Here is a 27,942-nt window from a genome sequence, read left to right as displayed (position 1 = left end):
TCTAATTCCCCTGCAATAGTTATCAGTAGTTGATAGCGTCTCTGGCCCGTCTCGCTCAATCCTTGCAATGTATGAGACTGGATGATGCAGTGTATCAGTATCTTATGACTTCTCCTTGGATGGTGCAGATGGTGGAAAGCCAATGATATCAGAGAGGATCGTAGGAGGACTGGATGCGACAGTCGGAGAATGGCCGTGGCAAGTCAGCGTGCAAAGCAATGGCTTTGCAGAGTGTGGGGGGTCACTTATCAATGACTTTTGGGTGCTGACCGCTGCTCATTGCTTTGAGACGTAAGTTTTTGCTCATGCTTTTAATATTATAGACTACAGACTGTGGAGGAGATATTCAATGTTTGGACTTGACGGACTTGTGTCTTCATCCAACCTTACCAACAGTATTATATTCCCTTATCACTTCCCTTGCAGGCCGGTGAACATCTCAGCATACACCATCTATCTTGGAGCATATAACTTATCAGACCTGCAGGACCCTCGGATTGTGGTCAGACAAGTGAAACAGGTCCTCATAAATCCCTACTTCACAAATGAAGGATCCAGTGGAGATATTGCCTTGGTAGAGCTGGAGAAACCGGTCACTTTCACTAACTTAGTATATCCCATCAGCTTGCCATCAAAGTCAGTGAACCTGCCAGAAGGAACCCGGTGCTGGGCAACTGGCTGGGGAGCCATTAAAGATAGAGGTAAGACCAGTCATAGACTATGATCTAGACTACCTCCCACCATGTTAACATTTAGAGCCATACATACATAAGGATTTCATATCTAAATATTAATACTCTAAATAATCCATAGAGGCCTCCACTCTAGGGGTCATCTCAAGACATCTGTCAGGTTGTAATGAAATATTCTCTCTTTACAGTACCACTTACTGACCCTAAAATTCTACAAGAGATCCAGGTTTCTCTGATTAGCAATACAAACTGTGAATCCATGTACCAGAGCTCCCTGGGCTATAACCCCAAATTCAAGCTGATCCAGAAAGACATGCTCTGTGCTGGCTACAAGGAAGGAAAGAAAGACACATGCCAGGTATATGCAGATATGGAACTACATCGCAGATACATGTACATTCGGGCTCACTTGAGCATGGTTGTATCCACAACCAAGCCACAGCCATACCCCTCTGTCTCATCCAGGCCAATCTGTCTCCTCCAAACTCCTCTGTCCCAAGCAGACACCTCTGTTTCCTGCAGATTCCTTTGTCCTTCTGAACCCTCTGACCTCTCCAGAATCATGTTTGTTTGTTTGTTTGTTTGTTTTTTTTAATATTTCTCTCCAGAATCCTCAGTTTCCTCAAGAAACATCTGCCCCTTCCAGACACATCTGTCTTCTCCTTATCTTCCAGATTCCTCTTTCCCTTTTATGTTCCATGTCTCTTCCAAATACCTCTGTCCTTCAGATTTCCCTATGTGCTCCAAATTACTCAATCCCCTCCTTACTCCACTCCAGATTGTATTGTCCTCTCCAGATTACCCTGTCCCCTTCCTCTACAGGTTCCCCTATGCCTGCAGATCTGTCTGTCCCCTCCAGACCCCATGGTCCTCTCCATACACCTCTATCCCCTCCAGATTCCTCTTTTTCCTCTAGACCCTCTGTTTCCTTCATATTACTCTCTCCCATCCATGGTTCTCTGTCCCTCCAGAGTCTTCTGTTCCTCCAGACTCCTCTCACCCTTCTATCCCTCCAATTACTTTTGTCCATTCCAGATTCCTATTTCCCCTCAGACTCCCTATCCTTTCCAGATCCCACTATCCCCTTCATGCTATTGCTACTCCTTTAGAGCCCTGTTGTCCCCTCCAGTCACCTCTAGTGGAAGTTTATCATTCCTGAGAACAAAAAAAAAAAAATCCAGAAGCTGAAATTCCAGATGCCCCTTCTTCTACAAATATGATCTACCAGGGATCAGGAGACCCCACAAATATAAGCAGTTATCAGGCCATCCACACCACAACATGCTCCAACATGTCTTGGTCTTATGTTTTATATTAAAAATTTATTTAGTCTGTGACTATTTGCCTTATTTTCACAAGTGACATCTTCGTGGACGGTTGGGTCATCATAAAAGGTTTCCTGATATGGTAAATATGTTTTTAACAATGTTTTTTGTTCACAGGGTGACTCAGGAGGACCCCTTGTCTGCAAAGTGAATGGTGCCTGGGTGCAGATGGGCATTATTAGCTGGGGTTTAGGATGTGCAGAGCCCAATCGTCCTGGGGTCTATACGAGAGTCCAATATTATCTGTCCTGGATTGAGGCACATGTGACATCCGTGGAGAACAGAGATGGACTGGACAGTTCACAATTGATCCAGGACATCAATATGATTCATCACTTTAAATTCCAGCCACAAAACAGTAACTTTAGCTATATCCTGTATGAGCAAAACGATACAGAGAGTGGGCGCCTAGCCGACAATACCGCCGACCCCATGATCGCACTTCTAGTAGGCAATAGAGCCCATTCAAATCGTTGGTCTATGGTCAATGTCATGTTGATCCTCCTGGGTCTGGCTATTCTTCGATAGTTCAATGAACCTCCTGCCTGCAACACCCGTTGTGGGATGGTCCACCAATCGATTCACCAAGAACAGGACTCTTCACAACAAGGGTGTTTAGAACGATTCCAATTTGATTCCATTCTATGGCTATTGATCCGTAAATTTTTTAGAATTTTTGGCTGTCTATAAGCCTAGGAAGGCTACAAACACTCACCACCTACCTACGCCTTAGGGTATGTTCACATGGCGGAAAATGGATTCCGCATGTGAACATACCACGCAGCTAGCCGCGACGGAATGCCGATGCAGTGCACCGGCATTCCGTCGCGGCATTCCGCCCCAAATGAATGGGCCTAATCGGGAGGGAGTCTCATGCCGTGGACGCCGGGGCTAAGTCAGCCGCGGACTCCGTGGCAAGATAGGTCATCTCACTACTTTTTTCCGCTACTAGCTAGCGGAAAAAAGAAGCGAGTGGCTCCCATTGAAGTCAATGGGAGCCGTTTTGGCAGGCGGATTTTGAGGCCGATTCCGCATCAAAATCTGCTGCCAAAATGAACTAACCCTTATATCGTAGCTATTTATATAAGCCTTGTCAACATAAATATTGAGACTTGTATGAAATGTATATAATGTCTGGTCTTATAATATAAGGCAAGAAGATGTGCGTAATATATCTATTATGTACTTAATAAATTTTTGGATTTTATACCTCAATGAGTAGAATACTGTAATTATTGACTAATTATTGATAAAAGACTAAGATGACTCTGTTACTAGTTAGGGTTAGTATGGTCAGTGGGTTAGGATTCATGGGTTTAAGCATTAAGGGGTTAAGAATTATGGGTTATGATTAGGGTTAATGTGGCCATAGACAGAAGGGTTGGGTAAGGGGTTAATAGGGTTAGAGATTGTAAAGTTACAGTCAGTATGGTTAAGTTTAGAGGTTTGGGGTTAATAGGGCTAGGTTTAGGGTTAGTGAATTAGAGTCCAGTAGGGTCACCATTAGTGGGTTTTCTATTAGTGGGTTAGTAGAATAAGATTATTGAATTAGGGTTTTACGGTTAGTCTGGATTACAGTAAAGATTAGCGGTTTATGGCTATTGGCATGTGGTCAGTAGAATTCTTCTTATGTTAATAGGTTTGGGTCTATTAGGGCTATATTTAGTATCTGCTAAGGTTAAGGTTAGGGGGTTAGGGTTAAGACTAGTGGGTTACAGGTAGTTTGGGTTATGGTTAGTGGGTTAGGTTTAGGATTAGTAGAAAATATATTTGGTGATTAGGGTTAAGGTTACTGATTTAGGATTAGTAGGGTAAGATTAGCAGGTTAGGGATTGTTGATTAGAGTTTATAAGGTTAAGGCTAATAGGTTAAGGTAGGGGTAAGGGGTTAGTAGGGTTACAGTTATTGGAATAGGATTAGTAGGGTAAAGTTAGTGGGTAAGGATTAATTTTGGTCAATTAGGTTTATTAGGGTTATGGTTACTGGGATAGGATTAATAAGGTAGGGGTTTTATTTTATAAAGTCTTAGTGTTTATAGGGTTATGACTAGTCGGCTTAGAGTTAGTTGGCTATGGTAAGGCCCAGGGTTAGTGGTCTAGAGTCCTTCTGATCATAGGATCACCTGATATACTGAACATGGTGGCCCTTTCCTTCTTGCTCTGCAGCCATTAGTGTCAGTCCATATAGGTTACATACAGTCCTATGAAAAAGTTTGGGCACCCCTATTAATCTTAATCATTTTTAGTTCTAAATATTTTGTTGTTTGCAACAGCCATTTCAGTTTGATATATCTAATAACTGATGGACACAGTAATATTTCAGGATTGAAATGAGGTTTATTGTACTAACAGAAAATGCGCAATATGCATTAAACCAAAATTTGACCGGTGCAAAAATATGGGCACCTCAACAGAAAAGTGACATTAATATTTAGTACATCCTCCTTTTGCAAAGATAACAGCCTCTAGTCGCTTCCTGTAGCTTTTAATCAGTTCCTGGATCCTGGATGAAGGTATTTTGGACCATTTCTTTCTACAAAACAATTCAAGTTCAGTTAAGTTTGATGGTCGCCGAACATGGATAGCCCGCTCTCAAATGATCTGAAAACAAAGATTGTTCAACATAGTTGTTCAGGGGAAGGATACAAAACGTTGTCTCAGAGATTTAACCTGTCAGTTTCCACTGTGAGGAACATAGTAAGGAAATGGAAGACCACAGGGACAGTTCTTGTTAAGCCCAGAAGTGGCAGGCCAAGAAAAATATCAGAAAGGCAGAGAAGAAGAATGGTGAGAACAGTCAAGGACAATCCACAGACCACCTCCAAAGAGCTGCAGCATCATCTTGCTGCAGATGGTGTCACTGTGCATCGGTCAACTATACAGCGCACTTTGCACAAGTAGAAGCTGTATGGGAGAGTGATGAGAAAGAAGCCGTTTCTGCACGTACGCCACAAATAGAGTTGCCTGAGGTATGCAAAAGCACATTTGGACAAGGCAGCTTCATTTTGGAAACAAAAATTGAGTTGTTTGGTTATAAAAAAAGGCGTTATGCATGGCGTCCAAAAAGAAACAGCATTCCAAGAAAAACACATGCTACCCACTGTAAAATTTGGTGGAGGTTCCATCATGCTTTGGGGCTGTGTGGCCAATGCCGGCATCGGGAATCTTGTTAAAGTTGAGAGTCGCATGGATTCCACTCAGTATCAGCAGATTCTTGAGAATAATGTTCAAGAATCAGTGACGAAGTTGAAGTTACGCCGGGGATGGATATTTCAGCAAGACAATGATCCAAAACACCGCTCCAAATCCTCAGGCATTCATGCAGAGGAACAATTACAATGTTCTGGAATGGCCATCCCAGTCCCCAGACCTGAATATCATTGAACATCTGTGGGATGATTTGAAGCGGGCTGTCCATGCTCGGCGACCATCTAACTTAACTGAACTTGAATTGTTTGTCCAAAATACCTTCATCCAGGAACTGATTAAAAGCTACAGGAAGCGACTAGAGGCTGTTATCTTTGCAAAAGGAGGATGTACTAAATATTAATGTCACTTTTCTGTTGAGGTGCCCATACTTTTGCACCGGTCAAATTTTGGTTTAATGCATATTGCACATTTTCTGTTAGTACAATAAACCTCATTTCAATCCTGAAATATTACTGTGTCCATCAGTTATTAGATATATCAAACTGAAATGGCTGCTGCAAACACCAAAATATTTAGAACTAAAAATGATTAAGATTAATAGGGGTGCCCAAACTTTTTCATAGGACTGTATATTGGATTAAACTTCACACGTAATGGAAATCAAGACAAAGGCAAACTGTGATGTAGTCCTGCGACCTGACTGCCACCATTGATAATGGATTATTATAGTGACGGCCTCTGCCTGAGGACATAACGCAAGTACAATAGGAGGGAAGCGCGGCCAGATCTGCTGCTCCATGTCAGCATAGTAAACATCACATCTCCATATATCCAGTGTAGACCTATATAACAAGTATACATCCATCTATCCAGTGTAGCATTATATAGCCAGTATAGTCCTATATGACAAATATACCTCCATATATCCAACATGTCTCCATATACTGTATAAAGTGTAGCCTTACATAACCTGTATACCTCCAAATAGGTAGTGTAACCCTATCTAACTAGTATAGCTCCATATAACCAGTATATTTGTATGCAGGGGTGGGCAGGCCATACTCCACTTTAACTTTAAGGTAACCACTTTTCTATGCATATATGTTTCCATTCTGGGGGGGGGGGGGGCGGGGGTCCCCAAAGTGGACTCTCTGAACGTAAATGCAGATGTGAACCGGGCCTCAGAGTGAGTGATGAATGCTGTGCTCTAGTTGAGCAGAACAGCAGTATAAAGCATAGGGGATGGACAGAGTAGCCGCCTGAGCCTAAGGAGATTTAACACATTTCAGACTAGCTCAGACGCTGTTCACAACTAAGTACTCACATAGCAGTCAGCACCAAGTCAGCAGGTGGCCCATGGACATAAACCTTGGGTGGTGGCTGACTTATAATTCTAGACATTTCCAATTTCACAGATATTTTCTGCAACTCTCACAATGAACGTCTTCTCATCTATTGTATATCCTGTATGTCATGGAGATCCTCCATCCAGTAGAGTGGCCGGGAGGGCATCACGTCTGTGGGCCAGAACCGGTCTGGCAGCTTTAAAGCTCTATATAAGCCCTGTCACCCCGCATCCAAAATATAAAGAGTGACCATCGCCTATGAGCAGGAGGACACCATCAGCCCCAGCGATAGGTGTAACAGCATGAAGAAGCTTCTCCTGCTCCTCACACTGCTCACACAGCATGGTAAGACCCCGAGAACCTTCCCCGACCAGCTACTGATTCATCCTCCTTGTTCTTCTACCATTGTCATCCTCATTGTAGCTCTGACCCTATTCCCCATCCTTATCATGTCAGTACCATGTTTCTAATACCTTTATCCTATTCTCAGGATTCCAGGTGGTCGGAGCACTGGCAGGTAAGTCCTATCTATGGATCAGACCATCCTGAGCCCTGTAAGTTAGACCCTAATTTTATATCCATATTTAGAAGCATTAACATGAATATTGTGTAATTGTTCTAATGTAACAGGTTGTGGCAAGCAGACAATACCTCTAAGGATTGCGGGAGGAGAGGACTCTACCCAAGGGGAATGGCCCTGGCAGATCAGCCTGCAGCTCAATGGCACCGCGCAGTGTGGGGGCTCACTTATCACAGATTCCTGGGTGCTGACAGCCGCCCACTGCTTTGTGAAGTAAGTTGCTGGTGTTATTGTATTATGTACAGAAAGTCCATTCCTGGAGACATGGTTAGGCTAACTGGGCTGTTTCTGAGACTAGTACGCCATATCTGATATACAGAGAGAGAGAGAGAGAGAGATCTAGTGTCTGGTTATCTGGCTGGGGACCGGGCACTGCCATGGGTCAACTTCAACCCCATATAAAGAGATGTTGTAAAATCTCTATGGTAATGACTCTTGGAACAAGACTGTAATACAAGACTTAATGAGTATACGGTTAGTTGTATGCATGAGATAGAGGAAGGGGTCCGGTTTTGATTGTGGGCCCTGAATTGCTTGATGACTATTGATTTAGGGAGGTTTCCCATTTTCTGTTCCGAATCTCTCGATGCGTAATACATGCCTAATGTTTCAGAGGACTATTTAGGATAATCTGTCATGAGCTTGTACATGCGGAGTAACACTAGATCTGGCTATGATATGGCTTGTATTCTGCACATTTAGCTTTCTGAAAGAAGTGGAGAAGCCTGACTCATGTCCCCAAAACAGTGATTCTTAAGCCTGACTCATGTCCTAATTCAGTGATTCTTAAGCCTGACTCATGTCCCAAAAAACAGGGGTTCTTAAGCCTGACTCATGTCCCAAAAACAGAGCTTTTTAAGCCTGACTCAAATATCAAAAACAGGGGTTCTTAAGCATGACTCATGTCCCAAAAACAGTGGTTCTTATGCCTAACTCACATCTGCAAAATAGGGTTTCTTAAGCCTGGCTCATGTCCCAAAAACAGGGATTTTGAAGCCTGTTTCATGTCCCTAAAACAGGGGTTCTTAAGCCTGATTAATGTCCCAAAAACAGTGATTCTTAAGCCTGACTCATATCCCAAAAAACAGGGGTTCTTAAGCCTGGCTCATTTCCTAAGAACAGGGATTTTTAAGCCTGACTCACGTACCAGAAACAGGGGTTCGTAAGCCTGACTCATGTTTGCAAAACAGGGTTTCTTAAGCCTGGCTCATGTCCCAAAAACAGGAATTTTTTGCCTGTCTCATGTCCCCAAAACAGGGGTTCTCAAACCTGATTCATGTCCCAAAAACAATGATTCTTAAGCCTGACTTATGTCCCAAAAAACAGGGGTTCTTAAGCCTGTCTCATTTCCCCAAAACAGGGATTTTTAAGCCTGACTCACGTACCAGAAACAGGGGTTCTTAAGCCTGACTCATGTTTGCAAAACAGGGTTTCTTAAGCCTGACTCATGTCCCCAAAACAGGGGTCCTTATGCCTAACTCACGTCCCCAAAATAGGGTTTCTTAAGCCTGGCTCATGTCCCAAAAACAGGGATTTTTAAGCCTGAGTCACATCCCCAAAACAGGGGTTCTTAAGCCTGACTCATGTCCAAAAAAAAAAAGTTCTTAAGTATAACTCACGTCCCCAAAATAGAGGTTCTTAAGCCTGACTCGTTCCGAAAACAGGGGTTCTTAAGCCTGACTCATGTCCCAAAAAAAGGGTTTCTTAACCCAGAATTCTGACAACCAGCAATCAAAACCTCCCCTTATAGTCAATGTCACTGACAGAAGAATTAGCAGAAGTATACATGAGACATATAGATGGTTCTAAGAAACATTGTCTGGCGCTTGTTACTGGCTGGAAATCTGCCCATGTGAATAGACATTTAGAGTTTGATTGATACCATCTGAATAGATTTGTATCTTACCCCCTTGTTGTCTTGTGCACCACAGGCCTGTGGATATCTCCTCATACACCGTCTACCTCGGGGCGCACCAGTTGTCAGACCTGCAGAACACGGTATCGAGGACTGTAAAGCAAATCATTATTCACCCCAACTTTACAAGAGAGGGATCCAGCGGGGACATTGCTCTAGTACAACTGGGGCAACCTGTACATTTGACTAATTTCATCCTTCCGGTGTGTCTACCATCACCGTCTGTCAAGCTGTCGGCAGGTACCCTGTGCTGGGTGACGGGATGGGGTAATGTGGCCGAAAAAGGTAAATTAGAGGTCCTGAAATGTAGAATTGATGATGGGTATGGTGCCCATATCAGCTGACATCACTACTCTTGGTCTCCGCAGTGCCCCTCGCTGCCCCCAAAATTCTACAGGAGGTGGAGGTAGCGCTGATGGACAACAAGAACTGTCAGACTATGTACCAGTCCCATGGAGAGATCCAAGAGGACATGATCTGTGCCGGCTACCGAGGGGGGCAGAAGGATTCCTGTCAGGTATGGGGAGATGTTGGGGGTTGTAGTCTATGATTTCTAGTAAATATTTTAGTTGGTTGTGTTGTAACATTCATTGGGGAGGATTAAATGGGAGGGAAATATTGCATTACATCTAACACCTCCGTCCTAAGATGTCACTCCATGGCCACCCCCGACTGAGACCGAAAAAAGTCACATTTGATTTAAAAAAAACAAAAAAACATCAGATTTCATATTCATTCTCTTTTCAAACTTTGTGAATGAGAAGGTAAAAAAAGGCAAAAAAAAAAAAAAAAAAATCGCAAAAATATTTTTGCAAAAAAACATTCAAAAAGCAGCAATTCCCAAGTTTGCTTCTTACTGAAGCCAGGATTATGGAGTGACTATAGGCCTGATACATTCTGCTCTATGTGCTCACTTGTGTGAAGTATCTTTCCATGCACTGCCAGCAGAGGGCAGTAGAAGGCTATATACCAGCAGATAATGTGCTGGAGATTTCTTGGGAAGAATATGCAAATCTGACTTCCATGATGTAATTAGGATGCCAGTGCCTCAAGTATGCACACCAATAGAGGGCGCTGACTGAGAATGTACAAGTCTATTTTACATGATGTAAGTAATATAAAAAAACAAACAAACAAACAAAAAAAAAACTTGAGAGTCTTCAGTAGTTGATACCTTTTTAATGGCTAACTAATAATGATGACAGATTACAGTAATCTGTCATCATTACGAGTTAGCCATTAAAAAGGTATCAACTACTGAAGACTATCAAGTTTTTTTTTTATATATATATATATTTCCTACCCACTGGCTAACACGGTACGAGAACAAACATTTTCCTTATACATGATGTAATTAGGAAGACACAGTCTCAGTCAAGCAAGCCTATAGAGGGCGCTCCCTTTAACATCATGCCAACCTTCTCAGAGGCCTTTGTTTGCAATGATGTTGGGATTATACCAGATACAGACTTCTCAGCCAAGGACAGCTATTTCTTCTGAGACATCTTGGAAGTTACAGAATATAATGAAAAACATCTTCTTTAACTTTTTAAGGATATGGCCTATTATTCACTTCCAGTGCAGGGTGGGAAAGGGATAAATATAATCCATGATGGACCAAGAATATTCAAGATAATAGTAGTGCCCTGTAGTACTGTCAGGTGTGGTAGTGTCCTTCAGTAGTGTTAGATATAGTAGTGTCAGGCGCAGCGCCGCACCTCCCATGAGGCGACCTGAAGTTACCGCTTCAGGCAGCACTATGCCAGGGCCTCGGGGAGGGCGGCATTTTTGCTTACCAGGCTAAGCCAGTCCAGGACAAGCTGTCCTGGACTGACTTAGCTTCACCGTCACCGAACGGTGGATTGGGGAGGCCACTGGAGCAGTGCTCAGGCAGAGAGCAGGTCCTCTCCCTGCCTGCTCTCTGCCTGCTAATGCTGCTCCGCCACGCCCCCTTTGCTCCACCCCGCCCCCTTCGCTCTGCCACGCCCCTTCACACCGCCCCCTCCTCCCGAGGGGGGGGGGGTGGCTTTCTGTCGTCTGCCTCGGGCGGCAAAACAGTTGGGTCACCCCTGGTCAGGCGTAGTAGTGCCCTTCAGTAGTGCCAAGTGTAGTAGTGTACTTCACTAGCATCATCTGTAGTAGTGCCATTCAGCCGTGTCAGGTGTAGTAGCACCCATTAGTACTGTCAGGTGTAATAGAGCCCATCAGTAGTGTCAGTTGTAGTAGTGTCAGGTGTAATAGAGCCCATCAGTAGTGTCAGGTGTAGTAGAGCCCTTCACTAGCATCAGATGTAGTAGTGCCATTCAGTAGTGTCAGGTGTAGTAGTGTCCTGTAGTACTGTCAGGTGTAGTAGAGCGCTTCAATGGTGTCAGGTGTAGTAGTTTCAGGTGTAGTAGAGCCCTTCAGTAGTGTCAGGTGTAGTAGTGTCCTGTAGTAGTGTCAGGTATAGTAGAGCGTTTCAATAGTGTCAGGTGTAGTAGCACCCATTAGTACTGTCAGGTGTAGTAGTGCCCTTCAGTAGTGTCAGGTGTAGTAGTGTCCTGTAGTAGTGTCAGGTGTAGTAGTGTCCTGTAGTAGTGTCAGGTGTAGTAGAGCGTTTCAATAGTGTCAGATGTAGTAGTGCCATTCAGCAGTGTCAGGTGTAGTAGTGTCCTGTAGTACTGTCAGGTGTAGTAGAGCCCATCAGTAGTGTCAGGTGTAGTAGTGTCCTATAGTAGTGTCAGGTGTAGCAGTACCCCTTAATACTGTCATTTATGGCGGTTCTTGTATTCTACTCATACATTGGCTCATAGTATCATTAATAATGTTTCTTCAATATTGGGTTACTCTGAACACGCGCATGTTTGGGTCTGTGATAAAACAGCACTCCTGGTACATGGATGATACTCCTGCGCTGTCTATGAGTGTAGTGCACCCAGACATTTCATTATTGATCTCAGGCCACAACATAAAGATGAGTAGGACTAATAGCACCAATGGCAAAGCACCCAATTACACTTCTATAGCTGCATCTAATATCCGACCACTTACCTGTACAGTCTGAGTGTAAGTACTATTCACTTACATTGATTATCGTGTATTATTTCAGGGTGACTCTGGGGGACCCCTCGTGTGTAATGTGAATGGTGTCTGGCTCCAACTTGGCATCACCAGCTGGGGTATTGGATGTGCAAAGGCCGATCATCCTGGAGTTTACACCAGAGTCCAGTATTACCAGTCCTGGCTCCAGCACTATGTGCCCTACACCAATGGGAGAAGCACAATACAATCAGTAGCCGGCGGTGGTACCAAGGCTGGGGGAGTCATGGTAAACATCCTGGTGACCCTCCTCTGCTTGTGGCTGCTGTTGTGAATCCATCTCTAGGTCTGACACGTCACTCCATTATGTCCCAGGATTTCCCAGGGTGCCTATGGCTCACATTGGTTGTCACCCAAACAAGCCAACAAATGATGCCAACTCCGGACCTTCCTTGTTTATGGGAACACTTAAGACAGAAGACCTAAGACAATCCATCATACATTGTTTCCAGGATGACAAATGTCCTGCAGATCTGATCGGAAAACTAATAAAACTGCCCTTCACAAATCTGGAGCAGATCCTACGATCTCCGACATGTCTGTTCTAGAAAATACTTGCCTACCCAATAATTCTGGAATTTATTTTTCATAAATTTCCTTTGTTTTCGTCTGTTAATCTACCTGCAAATTTATGAATAAATTGACAACAGGATCTTACAAAATGGGGACATGTTTTTACGCAGTCGGCGATTGACCAATCAGTGCGGCCATTGTCCTATTTGACATAGGGAATGGTAGCACCTAGTTGTCAAAGATACAATAATAGGCCACCATTATTATATCATTGTAATAAATACGCATATGATAGACCGCCATGTATTATTTACATCCAGGAATACAAATCTGGAAATGAATTTTATTTATGTATGATTTTAAACATCTCAGGTTGAATATAAAAGGCATTGACTTGTAGTCTACCATTTGTAAAACTTCCATAAAGATCCTGCAGGTATCTTCCATAGTCAGGTTTTGCCTGCAGAGCGCCCCCCTAAGCATGGAAGAAATGGAAGAAGTGCCAGATAGTGATGCCACCATTATTATATACATAATCCAGGGTCCCTGATCCGGTAATTGTGGGGTCTCATCCAACAGAACTTGTGGGTTTTCATCACAACCACCTCCATTCTATGTGCGGCTCCATTGGATCCTGAGCTGACCCCCCCATAACCTGATTTATCTGGGAATGGGCAAGATATCCACAGTTGTAACCATCTTTGTCACAATGTCCAACATTATATCCAGTAAACCATGAAAAAAAAAAATTATACACATAGACAATATACAAGGACAATCCAGAGTAAGCAAGAAGATGAAATAATGAGGAAGATGAAATGAGACCACATGGCACAATAAGATAGATGAGATAGGAGACATAATGATGAGGAAGATGAGGAGATGCAATGATGAGGAAGATGAGAAGACACAATGATGAGAAAGATGAGACACACTGGTGAAGAAGTTGAGGAGATGCAACGATAGGACAATGGAGAGACTCAATAAATAAGAAGATGTGGAGAGACAACAATGAGGCAGATGAGGAGACTCAACAATGAGGAAGATGAGGAGACTCAACAATGAGGAAGATGGGTAGAGCAATGATGAGGAAGATGAGGAGACACAATGCTGAAGTAGATGAGGACAAACAATGATGAATAACTTGAGGGGGCACAACGATGAAGAAAATGAGTAGACTCGATGAGAAAGATGAGGAACCTGATGAGAAGACACAATGTTCTCCAGGTCTTGTAGAGATTACTTGTATAACCAGCTGTATAGTCGGAGTAGTCACTTATATAATTTTGGGCTATACAGTCCCAGGATAAAGTTTTGAGTCCTTTTCTTCATGGGAAATAAATCAGCTGTGCAGTATCAGAGAGACCACAAGGAGCAGCACTGAGGCCCCCAGACTGGGAGAGGAGGATGAATTTGGCTGGCTTCTATAATAATTGATCCATGACATATAAGTTGGTACATAGGTGTAGACTCCAGGGCGGTTTGGTGTAGCACAGTCTTCTCCCCAGCTTACAATGCCTGCCTGGTACCAATACCCATACATCTTACAAATCAGAGGACCCCCGGAGTCGCCCTGCACAGAGAAGATAAGGTCACGTATAGTCACATCATATAGGAAGTAATTGACATAATGACTGAGACAAGCTGCCCCATGACATCGGGCCTAACCCTCTCCTCACCGGGGTGGCACCAAGAGAGTAATCTGTGCTACCCTCCACTGCTACCACTGTTTCCCCGAAAATAAGACACCCCCCCCCCCCCCACTTCACCTCCTGGACCACTTACAACCGGCAGTCATGCCGACACTCCGCTAAGGAAGTGCTGGCATGACTGCCGATTGTTTCCCGCTCCAGCAGCTGCATAAGACATCCCCTGGAAATAAGACAGGTCATATATTTTGGAAGAGAATCTAATATTAGACACTGTCTTATTTTCGGGGAAACAGGGTATTTCGGTTAGAGGTGTATTGTTGTATATTATATTATTGTTGTACTGAACATTGTATCAACACCGTAACAATGAACCAAACACAACATATAAAACGTTACAATGTCCAGAATCATATTCTACAGCTCATGGACCATGTCCGGGGCTCACCGTGCAGGAATCCTTCTGTCCGGCTTGGTATCCAGCACAGATTTGGTCACTCTGGATGATGGGCGTGCTGGAGTTGGTAGCTGACCCTATGTGATACATCTGGTCACATGACTCCCGGCTGATCAATGGAAGCATCAGTTGCTGGAGGGTTCTGGGGAAGGCTAAAAATACTGTAGGAACACAAGTGATGGAACATAGATGGTCACATTGTACATCATGGCACGGTTGTGGCAGAAGTCTCCTGAAATTCTAAACACTCCCCTCCCCCACACTTCCAACATACTCCATAGGAGGCCAAAAATATCTGAGGGAATCATAAATAGATGTAATAACACACAAAGCATGCCAGACGCCAAGTCAGCAACTACCTGGCACCGCGCCCTGACTGTGCCCGCCTTATCACCCGTAATGACAGAATTAAACACGGAAAGACAAACGTTGTGAAATGTGTAACATGAGATTACAGGGAGATTATAGCTCATAAATCAGACATTAGGGTGACAGGGGCTGGCAGGGAGTCACAGCACCCCCTACAGGGCAAGGCAAAGTATAACACTAAAAACATGGAGAACAATATAGACATATAATGTCGGAACACAGGAGGCTCCTAATATCAGTCATTTTACTGCAGCTTCTGAAGAACCTCTTTGAGATACAGTTAGAGAACCTTTATGGCAATCAGTAACTGACTCCTTTCCTCTCAAAGAGGTTCCACAGAAGTTGAGATGCCTATTCTGAGATGTGACACACTGCCTGTTATACTGGCAGAGTCATGGAAATGAACAGCCTCAGGATAGCCTGTAGAATGTTGGGGGCCCTGCCACTCACCGTCCGTCTGTGTCCTGCCCCATCCCGTCACATAGCAAATGGTTCCTGGTTGGAAGACCATGGAGGCTGATGGCATACACACTGGCATGATGTAACGGGTGTAGGTGACTGGTCTGGAGAGGTGCACTAGGGCGATGTCTCCACTGCTCTGAGGACCTGTGAACTGTGGGTGGATGACAAGATTGTCCACCTTGGCTTCCAAAGCATTAGGATTAGGGATATCCAGCTTGTGGCCCCCGAGGTAGATAGTGTACTGTGAGAGGGATAAGGACCTGCAAGGTAAAGAAACAAGAATTTATTACTGACCTCAGAGCTGCAGAAATATCCATCTACCCTCCATCTACCCTCCATCTACCTTCCATCTGTCCTCCATCTACCCTCCATCTACTCTTCATCTACTCTCCATCTACCCTCCTTCTACCCTCCATCTACTCTCCATCTACCCTCCATCTACTCTCCATCTACCCTCCATCTACTCTCCATCTACCCTCCATCTACCCTCCATCTGTACTCCATCTACTCTCCATCTACCCTCCATCTACTCTCCATCTACCCTCCATCTACCCTCCATCTGTACTCCATCTACTCTCCATCTACCCTCCATCAACTCTTCATCTACCCTCCATCTACTCTTCATCTACCTTCCATCTACCCTCCATCTACCCTCCATCTACCTTCCATCTGTCCTCCATCTACCCTCCATCTACTCTTCATCTACTCTCCATCTACCCTCCTTCTACCCTCCATCTACTCTCCATCTACCCTCCATCTACTCTCCATCTACCCTCCATCTACCCTCCATCTGTACTCCATCTACTCTCCATCTACCCTCCATCTACTCTCCATCTACCCTCCATCTACCCTCCATCTGTACTCCATCTACTCTCCATCTACCCTCCATCTACTCTTCATCTACCCTCCATCTACTCTTCATCTACCTTCCATCTGCTCTCCATCTATCCTCCATCTACCCTCCATCTGTCCTCCATCTGTCCTCCATCTACCCTCATCTATCCTCCATCTACTTTTCATCTACCCTCCATCTACCTTCCATCTGCTCTCCATCTATCCTCCATCTACCCTCCATCTGTCCTCCATCTGTCCTCCATCTACCCTCATCTATCCTCCATCTACTTTTCATCTATCCTCCATCTGTCCTCCATCTACCCTCCATCTACCCTCCATCTACTCTCCATCTTCCCCCATCTACCCTCCATCTACTTTTCATCTACCCTCCATCTAGCTTCCACATACTTGCCACCTACCCTCCATCTATCCTCCATCTAATCTATATCCACTCTCTCCACCTACTCCATCCATCCAGCTACCTGCAACTTCTTGTAGCTGAGACAATAAAGGAAGATTCTACCTGTCACCTGGAATATGGCTCACTTGCCCCCGTATCAGCAGAGCACTCACATAAAAGGTGCAGTAAGGTGTCATTCTCTGTCTGGTTGTGCTGACTGCCAGGTGTGATTGGCGGCGGGCATGATAGAACCCTGGCACAGTGACAGTGAGAATCTGGCAGCTAACCAGCAGGTAATGGCTTCTGTACGCTGTGCCCACGCCCAATGTACCAGCCACACAGAAATCAATCAATACCACCCCAACGTCTACTGCTGTCTAATACAGGAGTGCTCTCTAAGGATTAGACGCTTTACATGATGGGGGTTGTAGTGCATGCATAGGAGGTACAGAAGCTCTGCAGATAGGATTAGCAGACAGTATCACACATGAAAGGATTAGATACACAGGTAAGCAGACAGTTTCACACATGAGGGGATTAGATACACAGCTCAGCAGACAGTTTTATACATGAGGGGATTAGATACACCGCTCAGCACACAGTATCATACTTATCACCCATACTTAAGAAACCATCCCTCGACCCGTCCTCTCCAGCCAACTATCGCCCCATCTCACTACTCCCATACGCCTCAAAACTGCTCCAGCAACACGTCCACTCAGAACTCAACTCCTATCTCTCATCTATTGTATGTAACCCCCAAGGCACCATGGAATTAATGGTGCTATATAAATAAGTAATAATAATAATAATAATAATAATAATAATAATATTATTATCACGCAGATAGAATTAGATGCACAGCTAAGCACACAGTGTCACACATGATAGGACTATATACACAGGCACTTTGTATACTATCTTTTAGATCATTGACTTACGTGTCGAAGCAATGCGCAGCGCTCAGCACCCACTGCGAAGAGATCAGGGAGCCCCCACAAACTGGTTTCCCATTGATCATTACACTGGCTTGCCATGGCCAAGCTCCTTCTGCTGCATCTGTTCCACCAACTATCCTCTCAGAGAAGGACGGTGAGCCACAGACAGGGGGCGACACCAGCTCGCAGTACACAACTGCTGGGAGGACTGAAAATGATAGACATGAGATGAAGGACACGTCACTGTATGATAATATACATATTACATGGGGTGAGAGGGGATTGTAGATAGGGTATAGTCCCACCTGCTATATACTGGAGGTGTAACATGAAACTCAGTGGTTCCAAGGCAGAAACTGTAACAGGGCCCCAACTACCATGTGATCAATATCCCCTCTAATACAAGAAAACTAAATATTTATCATATAAAGTTTTTCACATCAAACGTTTTTTTTTTCAAGTGTTTTTCATATATAGTGAATGATACAATGCAACCAGTCCTGTATATTATATACTACCAGCAGAGTTGTATACAATGTTACCAATCCTGTATACTGCATACTGCATACTGCCATGATTGGTATATAAAACGTAACCAGCAATAAATAGATTGTATTCACCTCTCCCACAGTCATCCTCTCCCCTCCTGACATGGCTGATAACAGAGAGTAATAGATTGTATTCACCTCTCCTACAGTCAGCCTCTCCCCTCCTGACATGGCTGATAACAGATAGTAATAGATTGTATTCTCCTCTCCTACAGTCAGCCTCTCCCCTCCTGACATGGCTGATAACAGATAGTAATAGATTGTATTCACCTCCCCTACAGTCAGCCTTTCCCCTCCTGACACGGCTGATAACAGGGATTAATAGATTGTATTCACCTCTCCTACAGTCAGCCTCTCCCCTCCTGACATGGCTGATAACAGAGAGTAATAGATTGTATTCACCTCTCCCACAGTCATCCTCTCCCCTCCTGACATGGCTGATAACAGAGAGTAATAGATTGTATTCACCTCTCCCACAGTCAGCCTCTCCTGTCCTGACATGGCTGATAACAGATAGTAATAGATTGTATTCACCTCTCCTACAGTCAGCCTCTCCCCTCCTGACATGGCTGATAACAGATAGTAATAGATTGTATTCACCTCTCCTACAGTCGGCCTCTCCTCTCCTGACATGGCTGATAACCGATAGTAATAGATTGTATTCACCTCCCCTACAGTCAGCCTCTCCCCTCCTGACATGGCTGATAACAGATAGTAATAGATTATATTCACCTGTCCTACAGTCAGCCTCTCCCCTCCTGACACGGCTGATAACAGAGAGTAATAGATTATATTCACCTGTCCTACAGTCAGCCTCTCCCCTCCTGACATGGCTGATAACAGATAGTAATAGATTGTATTCACCTCCCCTACAGTCGGCCTCTCCCCTCCTGACATGGCTGATAACAGAGAGTAATAGATTATATTCATCTCTCCTACAGTCAGCCTCTCCCCTCCTGACATGGCTGATAACAGAGAGTAATAGATTGTATTCACCTCCCCTACAGTCAGCCTTTCCCCTCCTGACATGGCTGATAACAGAGAGTAATAGATTATATTCATCTCTCCTACAGTCAGCCTCTCCCCTCCTGACATGGCTGATAACAGATAGTAATAGATTGTATTCATCTCTCCTACAGTCAGCCTCTCCCCTCCTGACATGGCTGATAACAGAGAGTAATAGATTGTATTCACCTCCCCTACAGTCGGCCTCTCCCCTCCTGACATGGTTGATAACAGAGAGTAATAGATTGGATGCCTTAGTCTCTGGCTATTGATACAATTGTACAGTGAGAATATTATCACCATCCTTACTCTACTACTCACCGGTCTGCAGCAGAATGGCCACGATTCTCCTCATCTTCTCGCTGGTGTTGCTGTGATGTTCTGCAGAGGCTGGACTCGTCTCGGCTCCTGAAATATCTTGTCATGTGGAGGTCCATGGATCCTGGAATGTGGCCGGACCTGCCCTGGTGCCCGGAGGGCTGGCTGTTTCTACAACCTCATCTGCTCCAGATATTTACAAACAATAAGTGAACACGTGCTGAGAGTGCAGAGCAGCAGAGATGATGTAGTGTCAGATCTGTGCATCATCTCTACACTCATCATCATCCATTGTTCTAGGTTTCAATGCACAAAATTAGTCAGAGCAGAGAAAAAGACAAAACTGAAACTCACAGATACCCTACATGTTCATGATAACGTCTGATCCATATGGAGTAGTATTATAGTAGTTACATTCTTGTACATAGGGGGCAGTATTATAGTAGTTATAGTCTTGTATAGAGGAGGTAGTATTATAGTAGTTATATTATTGTACATAGGGGGCAGTATTATAGTAGTTATATTCTTGTACATAGGAGGTAGTATTATAGTAGTTATATTCTTGTACATAGGAGCAGTATTATAGTAGTTATATTCTTGTACATAGGAGTAGTATTATAGTAGTTATATTCTTGTACATAGCAGCAGTATTATAGTAGTTATATTCTTGTACATAGGAGCAGTATTATAGTAGTTATATTCTTGTACATAGGAGTAGTATTATAGTAGTTATATTCTTGTATATAGGAGCAGTATTATAGTAGTTATATTCTTGTACATAGCAGCAGTATTATAGTAGTTATATTCTTGTACATAGGAGTAGTATTATAGTAGTTATATTCTTGTACATAGGAGTAGTATTATAGTAGTTATATTCTTGTATATAGGAGCAGTATTATAGTAGTTATATTCTTGTACATAGCAGCAGTATTATAGTAGTTATATTCTTGTACATAGGAGCAGTATTATAGTAGTTATATTCTTGTACATAGGAGTAGTATTATAGTAGTTATATTCTTGTATATAGGAGCAGTATTATAGTAGTTATATTCTTGTACATAGGAGCAGTATTATAGTAGTTATATTCTTGTACATAGGAGTAGTATTATAGTAGTTATATTCTTGTACATAGCAGCAGTATTATAGTAGTTATATTCTTGTACATAGGAGCAGTATTATAGTAGTTATATTCTTGTACATAGGAGTAGTATTATAGTAGTTATATTCTTGTATATAGGAGCAGTATTATAGTAGTTATATTCTTGTACATAGCAGCAGTATTATAGTAGTTATATTCTTGTACATAGGAGTAGTATTATAGTAGTTATATTCTTGTATATAGGAGTAGTATAGTAGTTATATTCTTGTACATAGGAGCAGTATTATAGCAGTTATGTTCTTGTACATAGGAACAGTATTATAGTAGTTATATTCTTGTACATAGGAGCAGTATTATAGTAGTTATATTCTTGTACAAAGGGGGCAGTATTATAGTAGTTATATTCTTGTACATAGGGGCAGTATTATAGTAGTTATATTCTTGTACATAGGAGTAGTATTATAGCAGTTATATTCTTGTACATAGGAGCAGTATTATAGTAGTTATATTCTTGTACATAGGAGCAGTATTATAGTAGTTATATTCTTGTACATAGGAGTAGTATTATAGTAGTTATATTCTTGTACATAGGACCAGTATTATAGTAGTTATATTCTTGTACATAGGACCAGTATTATAGTAGTTCTATTCTTGTATATAGGAGGTAGTATTATAGTAGTTATATTCTTGTACATAGGAGTAGTATTATAGTAGTTATATTCTTGTACATATGAGTAGTATTATAGTAGTTATATTCTTGTAGATAGGAGTGATATTATAGTAGTTATATTCTTGTACATAGGAGTAGTATTATAGTAGCTATATTCTTGTACATAGGAGCAGTATTATAGTAGTTATATTCTTGTACATAGGAGTAGTATTATAGTAGTTATATCCTTGTACATAGGAGTAGTATTATAGTAGTTATATTCTTGTACATAGGGAGCAGTATTATAGTAGTTACATTCTTGTACATAGGAGGCAGTATTATAGTAGTTATATTCTTGTACATAGGAGGTAGTATTATAATAGTTATATTCTTGTACATAGGAGTAGTATTATAGTAGTTATATTCTTGTACATAGGAGTAGTATTATAGTAGTTATATTCTTGTACATAGGAGCAGTATTATAGTAGTTATATTCTTGTACATAGGAGCAGTATTATAGTAGTTATATTCTTGTACATAGGAGATAGTATTATAGTAGTTATATTCTTGTACATAGGAGTAGTATTATAGTAGTTATATTCTTGTACATAGGAGTAGTATTATAGTAGTTATATTCTTGTACATAGGAGGTAGTATTATAGTAGTTATATTCTTGTACATAGGAGTAGTATTATAGTAGTTATATTCTTGTACATAGGAGCAGTATTATAGTAGTTATATTCTTGTACATAGGAGTAGTATTATAGTAGTTATATTCTTGTACATAGGAGCGGTATTATAGTAGTTATATTCTTGTACATAGGAGGTAGTATTATAGTAGTTATATTCCTGTACATAGGAGTAGTATTATAGTAGTTATATTCTTGTACATAGGAGCAGTATTATAGTAGTTATATTCTTGTACATAGGAGATAGTATTATAGTAGTTATATTCTTGTACATATGAGTAGTATTATAGTAGTTATATTCTTGTAGATAGGAGTGGTATTATAGTAGTTATATTCTTGTACATAGGAGTAGTATTATAGTAGCTATATTCTTGTACATAGGAGCAGTATTATAGTAGTTATATTCTTGTACATAGGAGTAGTATTATAGTAGTTATATCCTTGTACATAGGAGTAGTATTATAGTAGTTATATTCTTGTACATAGGGAGCAGTATTATAGTAGTTACATTCTTGTACATAGGAGGCAGTATTATAGTAGTTATATTCTTGTACATAGGAGGTAGTATTATAATAGTTATATTCTTGTACATAGGAGTAGTATTATAGTAGTTATATTCTTGTACATAGGAGTAGTATTATAGTAGTTATATTCTTGTACATAGGAGTAGTATTATAGTAATTATATTCTTGTACATAGGAGTAGTATTATAGTAGTTATATTCTTGTACATAGGAGGTAGTATTATAGTAGTTATATTCTTGTACATAGGAGTAGTATTATAGTAGTTATATTCTTGTACATAGGAGCAGTATTATAGTAGTTATATTCTTGTACATAGGAGCGGTATTATAGTAGTTATATTCTTGTACATAGGAGGTAGTATTATAGTAGTTATATTCCTGTACATAGGAGTAGTATTATAGTAGTTATATTCTTGTACATAGGAGCAGTATTATAGTAGTTATATTCTTGTACATAGGGGCAGTATTATAGTAGTTATATTCTTGTACATAGGAGCAGTATTATAGTAGTTATATTCTTGTACATAGGAGATAGTATTATAGTAGTTATAATCTTGTCAAAATCCAATTGAACCAAAAAATAATCACTATAATCCAAAGGCAAAAACTAAAACTTAGCTTTTATTTTGTATTTTTAAAAAGATTAATCCCGAGTGTAAAATATCAAATAAATTTCCTAACACCCAACCAAAAACAGGGGAATATTAGCATATTTCTTCTTCTATTCCTATTCATTATCTAGGACCAGCGTTCATTCTAAATTCTTTATCTCAAAATATTAGAGCAGCCACGCTTGGTCCTTAAATGGTTGGTACAGGTGTGTAACTTTAACAATCCGAGTTAAAAATTGTTTCACCTCAGATCAATAATCAATGAGTGACTGTATTGATGGGATTCGATTGAGTTATCCCACTCCACTCTTAAACTGCTGTAGCGATTGTCAATGCTTTTTTGTATACATAGCAGGAAACCTAATAGTATCCTCTAGGTCCCTGTTCACATATGAATACTTCCATTCATTAGTTTCAGACTCTATCTCATTAGACTTCTGTAGCAATTTATCAGCATTTTCTTATATATGTATAACAGGAAACCCTATGATACCCTCTAGGTCCCTGTTCACATGTGAATACTCAAACTCAGTTGCAAATTTGGTTTCAAACTCTGTCTCACTCTGTCTCGTCTCAACGCGTTTCCCTCTCTAGAAAAGAGTTCATCAGGCGACCCAATACTAAATCTGAATGTTTTTTCACAGATACACAAATAGCCTGCCTCTTTAAATCAATGCTATGGCAGCGCAGCCCTTCCAAGCCTAGTATCACCTATCATTGACCTGTAAGGTTGCCTAAATAAATCAAAGTGTGCTTCCTCAATAATAACGATGGGCAGTGAAAACCGCCGTTCCCCGTGCCTTGATGGTAGGCACGGGTAAGAGAATGAAAGCCGAAGGCATGACGATACTAGACGTCCTTTTATACCCGGGACTAAAGGTGCGACTTACCCGGTCTCTCGCGCGTCCCGCTCCGGAGTGAGGGCATGTCCCGGGGAACGCACCTAGACCACACCCCCACCCTACCAGTGGACAGCGCGCGCGAGACTCGGTTACCATGATAACGGTGACGCTCATAGCGCACCGTGCATAACAGGAAGACATCAAAATGATCTGTAAAGCCGAGGCCATATCGGAATCCTTAGAATATACCATATTTCCTGCCAGTTCAATTATCTCCTACTAACAGCAGGTTAGCCGCTTATAATACATACACAAATAAAGAACGCAAGATGTAAATAAAAGTCAGCGTTTTCTAAAACAAAAGACGCAAGATGTAAATAAATGTCAGCGTTTTTAAAAATAAAAAACGCAAGATGTGACTATGAATCAGCGTTTTTTAATGATCACCTGATCCCACCAGGATCAGATGACCCCATCTCCGGTATAACTCAAATCCATTAAGATCCGGGCGTTTTGTACCAATAATAAGCAGCCCAAAAAATGTTCCTAACCTAAACCCCCCAGATCACTTATAACACCCTCTCACTGTCCATTCAGATCATCATTTTTTATCATGTCTTCTCACAAAATCAATTGGTCCAAAAAACGACCAGATGTGATCATTTAACCAAAATGGCGTGATATCGGTATACGATCAGATCACGCCTTATGATCTAAACCAAACCCTAACCCTATTCACAGCATCCAATCATTCTAGAAGAGAAACCCTCCTCCTAAATAAATGCTGCGAAGGAGATAGTCTCATTGAGACCATCCGGTTTCAAACTCCTCAATCTATAGGTCCATTTGGCCTCTTGTTGTAGCAACCTTCTATTCAGATCACCCCTTCGTATGGAGTGTTTAACCACTTCAATGCCCTGAAATGTCAACATAGTTATAATCTTGTACATAGGAGTAGTATTGTAGCAGTTATATTCTTGTACACAGGAGCAGTATTATAGTAGTTATATTCTTGTACATAGGAGCAGTATTATAATAGTTATATTCTTGTAGATGGTAAGTAGTATTATAGTAGTTATATTCTTGTATATTGGAGCAGTATTATAGTAGTTATATTCTTGTACATAGGAGCAGTATTATAGTAGTTATATTCTTGTACATAGGAGCACTATTAGTTATAGTAGTTATATTCTTGTACATAGGAGAAGTATTATAGTAGTTATATTCTTGTACATAGGAGTAGTATTATAGTAGTTATATTCTTGTACATAGGCGCAGTATTATAGTAGTTATAGTCTTGTACGTAGGAGCAGTATTATAGTAGTTATATTCTTGTACATAGGGTCAGTATTATAATAGTTATATTCTTGTAGATGGTAGGTAGTATTATAGTAGTTATATTCTTGTATATTGGAGCAGTAATATGGTAGTTATATTCTTTTACATAGCAGCGGTATTATAGTAGTTATGTTCTTGTATATAGGAGCAGTACTATAGTAGTTATATTCTTGTACATAAGAGCAGTATTATAGTAGTTATATTCTTGTACATAGGGTCAGTATTTTAGTACTAATATTCTTATACATAGGAGCAGTATTATAGTACTAATATTCTTATACATAGGAGCAGTATTATAGTATTTATAGTCTTATATATAGGAGTAGTATTATAGTACTAATATTCTTATACATAGGAGCAGGATTATAGTAGTTATATTCTTGTACATAGGAGCAGTGTTATAGTAGTTATATTCTTGTACATAGGAGCAGTATTATAGTAGTTATATTCTTGTACGTAGGAGGTAGTATTATAGTAGTTATATTCTTGTACATAGGAGTAGTATTATAATAGTTATATTCTTGTAGATGGTAGGTAGTATTATAGTAGTTATATTCTTGTATATTGGAGCAGTATTGTGGTAGTTATATTCTTGTATATAGGAGCAGTATTATAGTGGTTATATTCTTGTACATATGAGCACTATTAGTTATAGTAGTTATATTCTTGTACATAGGAGCAGTATTATAGTAGTTATATTCTTGTACATAGGAGCAGTATCATAGTAGTTATAGTCTTGTACATAGGAGCAGTATTATAATAGTTATATTCTTGTACATATGAGCACTATTAGTTATAGTAGTTATATTCTTGTACATAGGAGCAGTATTATAGTAGTTATATTCTTGTACATAGGAGCACTATTAGTTATAGTAGTTATATTCTTGTACATAGGAGCAGTATTATAGTAGTTATATTCTTGTACATAGGAGCAGTATTATAGTAGTTATATTCTTGTACATAGGAGTAGTATTATAGTAGTTATATTCTTGTACATAGGAGATAGTATTATAGTAGTTATATTCTTGTACATATGAGCACTATTAGTTATAGTAGTTATATTCTTGTACATAGGAGCAGTATTATAGTAGTTATATTCTTGTACATAGGAGCAGTATTATAGTAGTTATAGTCTTGTACATAGGAGCAGTATTATAGTAGTTATATTCTTGTACATAGGAGCAGTATTATAGTAGTTATAGTCTTGTACATAGGGTCAGTATTATAATAGTTATATTCTTGTAGATGGTAGGTAGTATTATAGTAGTTATATTCTTGTATATTGGAGCAGTAATATGGTAGTTATATTCTTTTACATAGCAGCGGTATTATAGTAGTTATATTCTTGTATATAGGAGCAGTATTATAGTAGTTATATTCTTGTACATAAGAGCAGTATTATAGTAGTTATATTCTTGTACATAGGGTCAGTATTTTAGTACTAATATTCTTATACATAGGAGCAGTATTATAGTACTAGAATTCTTATACATAGGAGCAGTATTATAGTAGTTATATTCTTGTACATAAGAGCAGTATTATAGTACTAATATTCTTATACATAGGAGCAGTATTATAGTATTTATAGTCTTGTATATAGGAGTAGTATTATAGTACTAATATTCTTATACATAGGAGCAGGATTATAGTAGTTATATTCTTGTACATAGGAGCAGTGTTATAGTAGTTATATTCTTGTACATAGGAGCAGTATTATAGTAGTTATATTCTTGTACGTAGGAGGTAGTATTATAGTAGTTATATTCTTGTACATAGGAGTAGTATTATAATAGTTATATTCTTGTAGATGGTAGGTAGTATTATAGTAGTTATATTCTTGTATATTGGAGCAGTATTGTGGTAGTTATATTCTTGTATATAGGAGCAGTATTATAGTAGTTATATTCTTGTACATAGGAGCACTATTAGTTATAGTAGTTATATTCTTGTACATAGGAGCAGTATTATAGTAGTTATATTCTTGTACATAGCAGCAGTATTATAGTAGTTATATTCTTGTACATAGGAGCAGTATTATAGTAGTTATATTCTTGTACATAGGAGCAGTATTATAGTAGTTATAGTCTTGTACATAGGAGCAGTATTATAGTAGTTATATTCTTGTACATAGGGTCAGTATTATAATAGTTATATTCTTGTAGATGGTAGGTAGTATTATAGTAGTTATATTCTTGTATATTGGAGCAGTAATATGGTAGTTATATTCTTTTACATAGCAGCGGTATTATAGTAGTTATATTCTTGTATATAGGAGCAGTATTATAGTAGTTATATTCTTGTACATAAGAGCAGTATTATAGTAGTTATATTCTTGTACATAGGGTCAGTATTTTAGTACTAATATTCTTATACATAGGAGCAGTATTATAGTAGTTATATTCTTGTACATAAGAGCAGTATTATAGTACTAATATTCTTATACATAGGAGCAGTATTATAGTATTTATATTCTTGTATATAGGAGTAGTATTATAGTACTAATATTCTTATACATAGGAGCAGGATTATAGTAGTTATATTCTTGTACATAGGAGCAGTGTTATAGTAGTTATATTCTTGTACATAGGAGCAGTATTATAGTAGTTATATTCT

The 27,942-nt window shown here is 40.4% G+C and overlaps 2 protein-coding genes across 2 annotated transcripts; one reads left to right on the top strand and one right to left on the bottom strand.

Annotated features, from left to right (window-relative positions):
- The first annotated feature begins 142 nt into the window (after nucleotides 1-142).
- Nucleotides 143-12,633, top strand: LOC142217190 (transmembrane protease serine 9-like). Its single transcript, XM_075285379.1, has 10 exons — nucleotides 143-291; nucleotides 427-701; nucleotides 881-1,050; nucleotides 2,135-2,525; nucleotides 7,003-7,029; nucleotides 7,143-7,305; nucleotides 9,024-9,292; nucleotides 9,376-9,524; nucleotides 12,096-12,314; nucleotides 12,538-12,633. The coding sequence occupies exons 1-10, from the start codon at nucleotides 143-145 to the stop codon at nucleotides 12,631-12,633; spliced, it is 1,908 nt and encodes a 635-aa protein (XP_075141480.1).
- Nucleotides 12,634-13,940: 1,307 nt separating this feature from the next.
- On the bottom strand, nucleotides 13,941-19,615 carry LOC142217189 (serine protease 33-like). The gene is made up of 5 exons (XM_075285378.1): nucleotides 19,582-19,615; nucleotides 17,711-17,915; nucleotides 15,524-15,795; nucleotides 14,696-14,865; nucleotides 13,941-14,171 (listed from the first exon to the last, which is right to left on the bottom strand). Exons 1-5 carry the CDS (start codon nucleotides 19,613-19,615, stop codon nucleotides 13,941-13,943), a joined length of 912 nt encoding a protein of 303 aa, XP_075141479.1.
- Between the last annotated feature and the right edge of the window lie 8,327 nt (nucleotides 19,616-27,942).

Source organism: Leptodactylus fuscus, chromosome 8 (genome assembly GCF_031893055.1).
Source record: "Leptodactylus fuscus isolate aLepFus1 chromosome 8, aLepFus1.hap2, whole genome shotgun sequence".
NCBI lineage: Eukaryota > Metazoa > Chordata > Amphibia > Anura > Leptodactylidae > Leptodactylus > Leptodactylus fuscus.
The sequence above is the reverse complement of the archived record's forward strand: the minus strand, read 5'-3'. Positions and strand labels throughout refer to the sequence as shown.

Coding starts and splice junctions, on each gene's coding strand:
- LOC142217190 (XM_075285379.1), top strand. CDS start 143: ATGATATCAGAGAGGATCGTAGGAGGACTGGATGCGACAGTCGGAGAA. Junction 1,051..2,134: donor GAAAGAAAGACACATGCCAG/GTATATGCAGAT, acceptor TTTTGTTCACAG/GGTGACTCAGGAGGACCCCT. Junction 12,315..12,537: donor CCAAGGCTGGGGGAGTCATG/GTAAACATCCTG, acceptor CATTGTTTCCAG/GATGACAAATGTCCTGCAGA.
- LOC142217189 (XM_075285378.1), bottom strand. CDS start 19,615: ATGAGGAGAATCGTGGCCATTCTGCTGCAGACCG. Junction 17,916..19,581: donor GGCCATTCTGCTGCAGACCG/GTGAGTAGTAGA, acceptor TATCATTTTCAG/TCCTCCCAGCAGTTGTGTAC. Junction 15,796..17,710: donor GCTGCGCATTGCTTCGACAC/GTAAGTCAATGA, acceptor TTTACCTTGCAG/GTCCTTATCCCTCTCACAGT.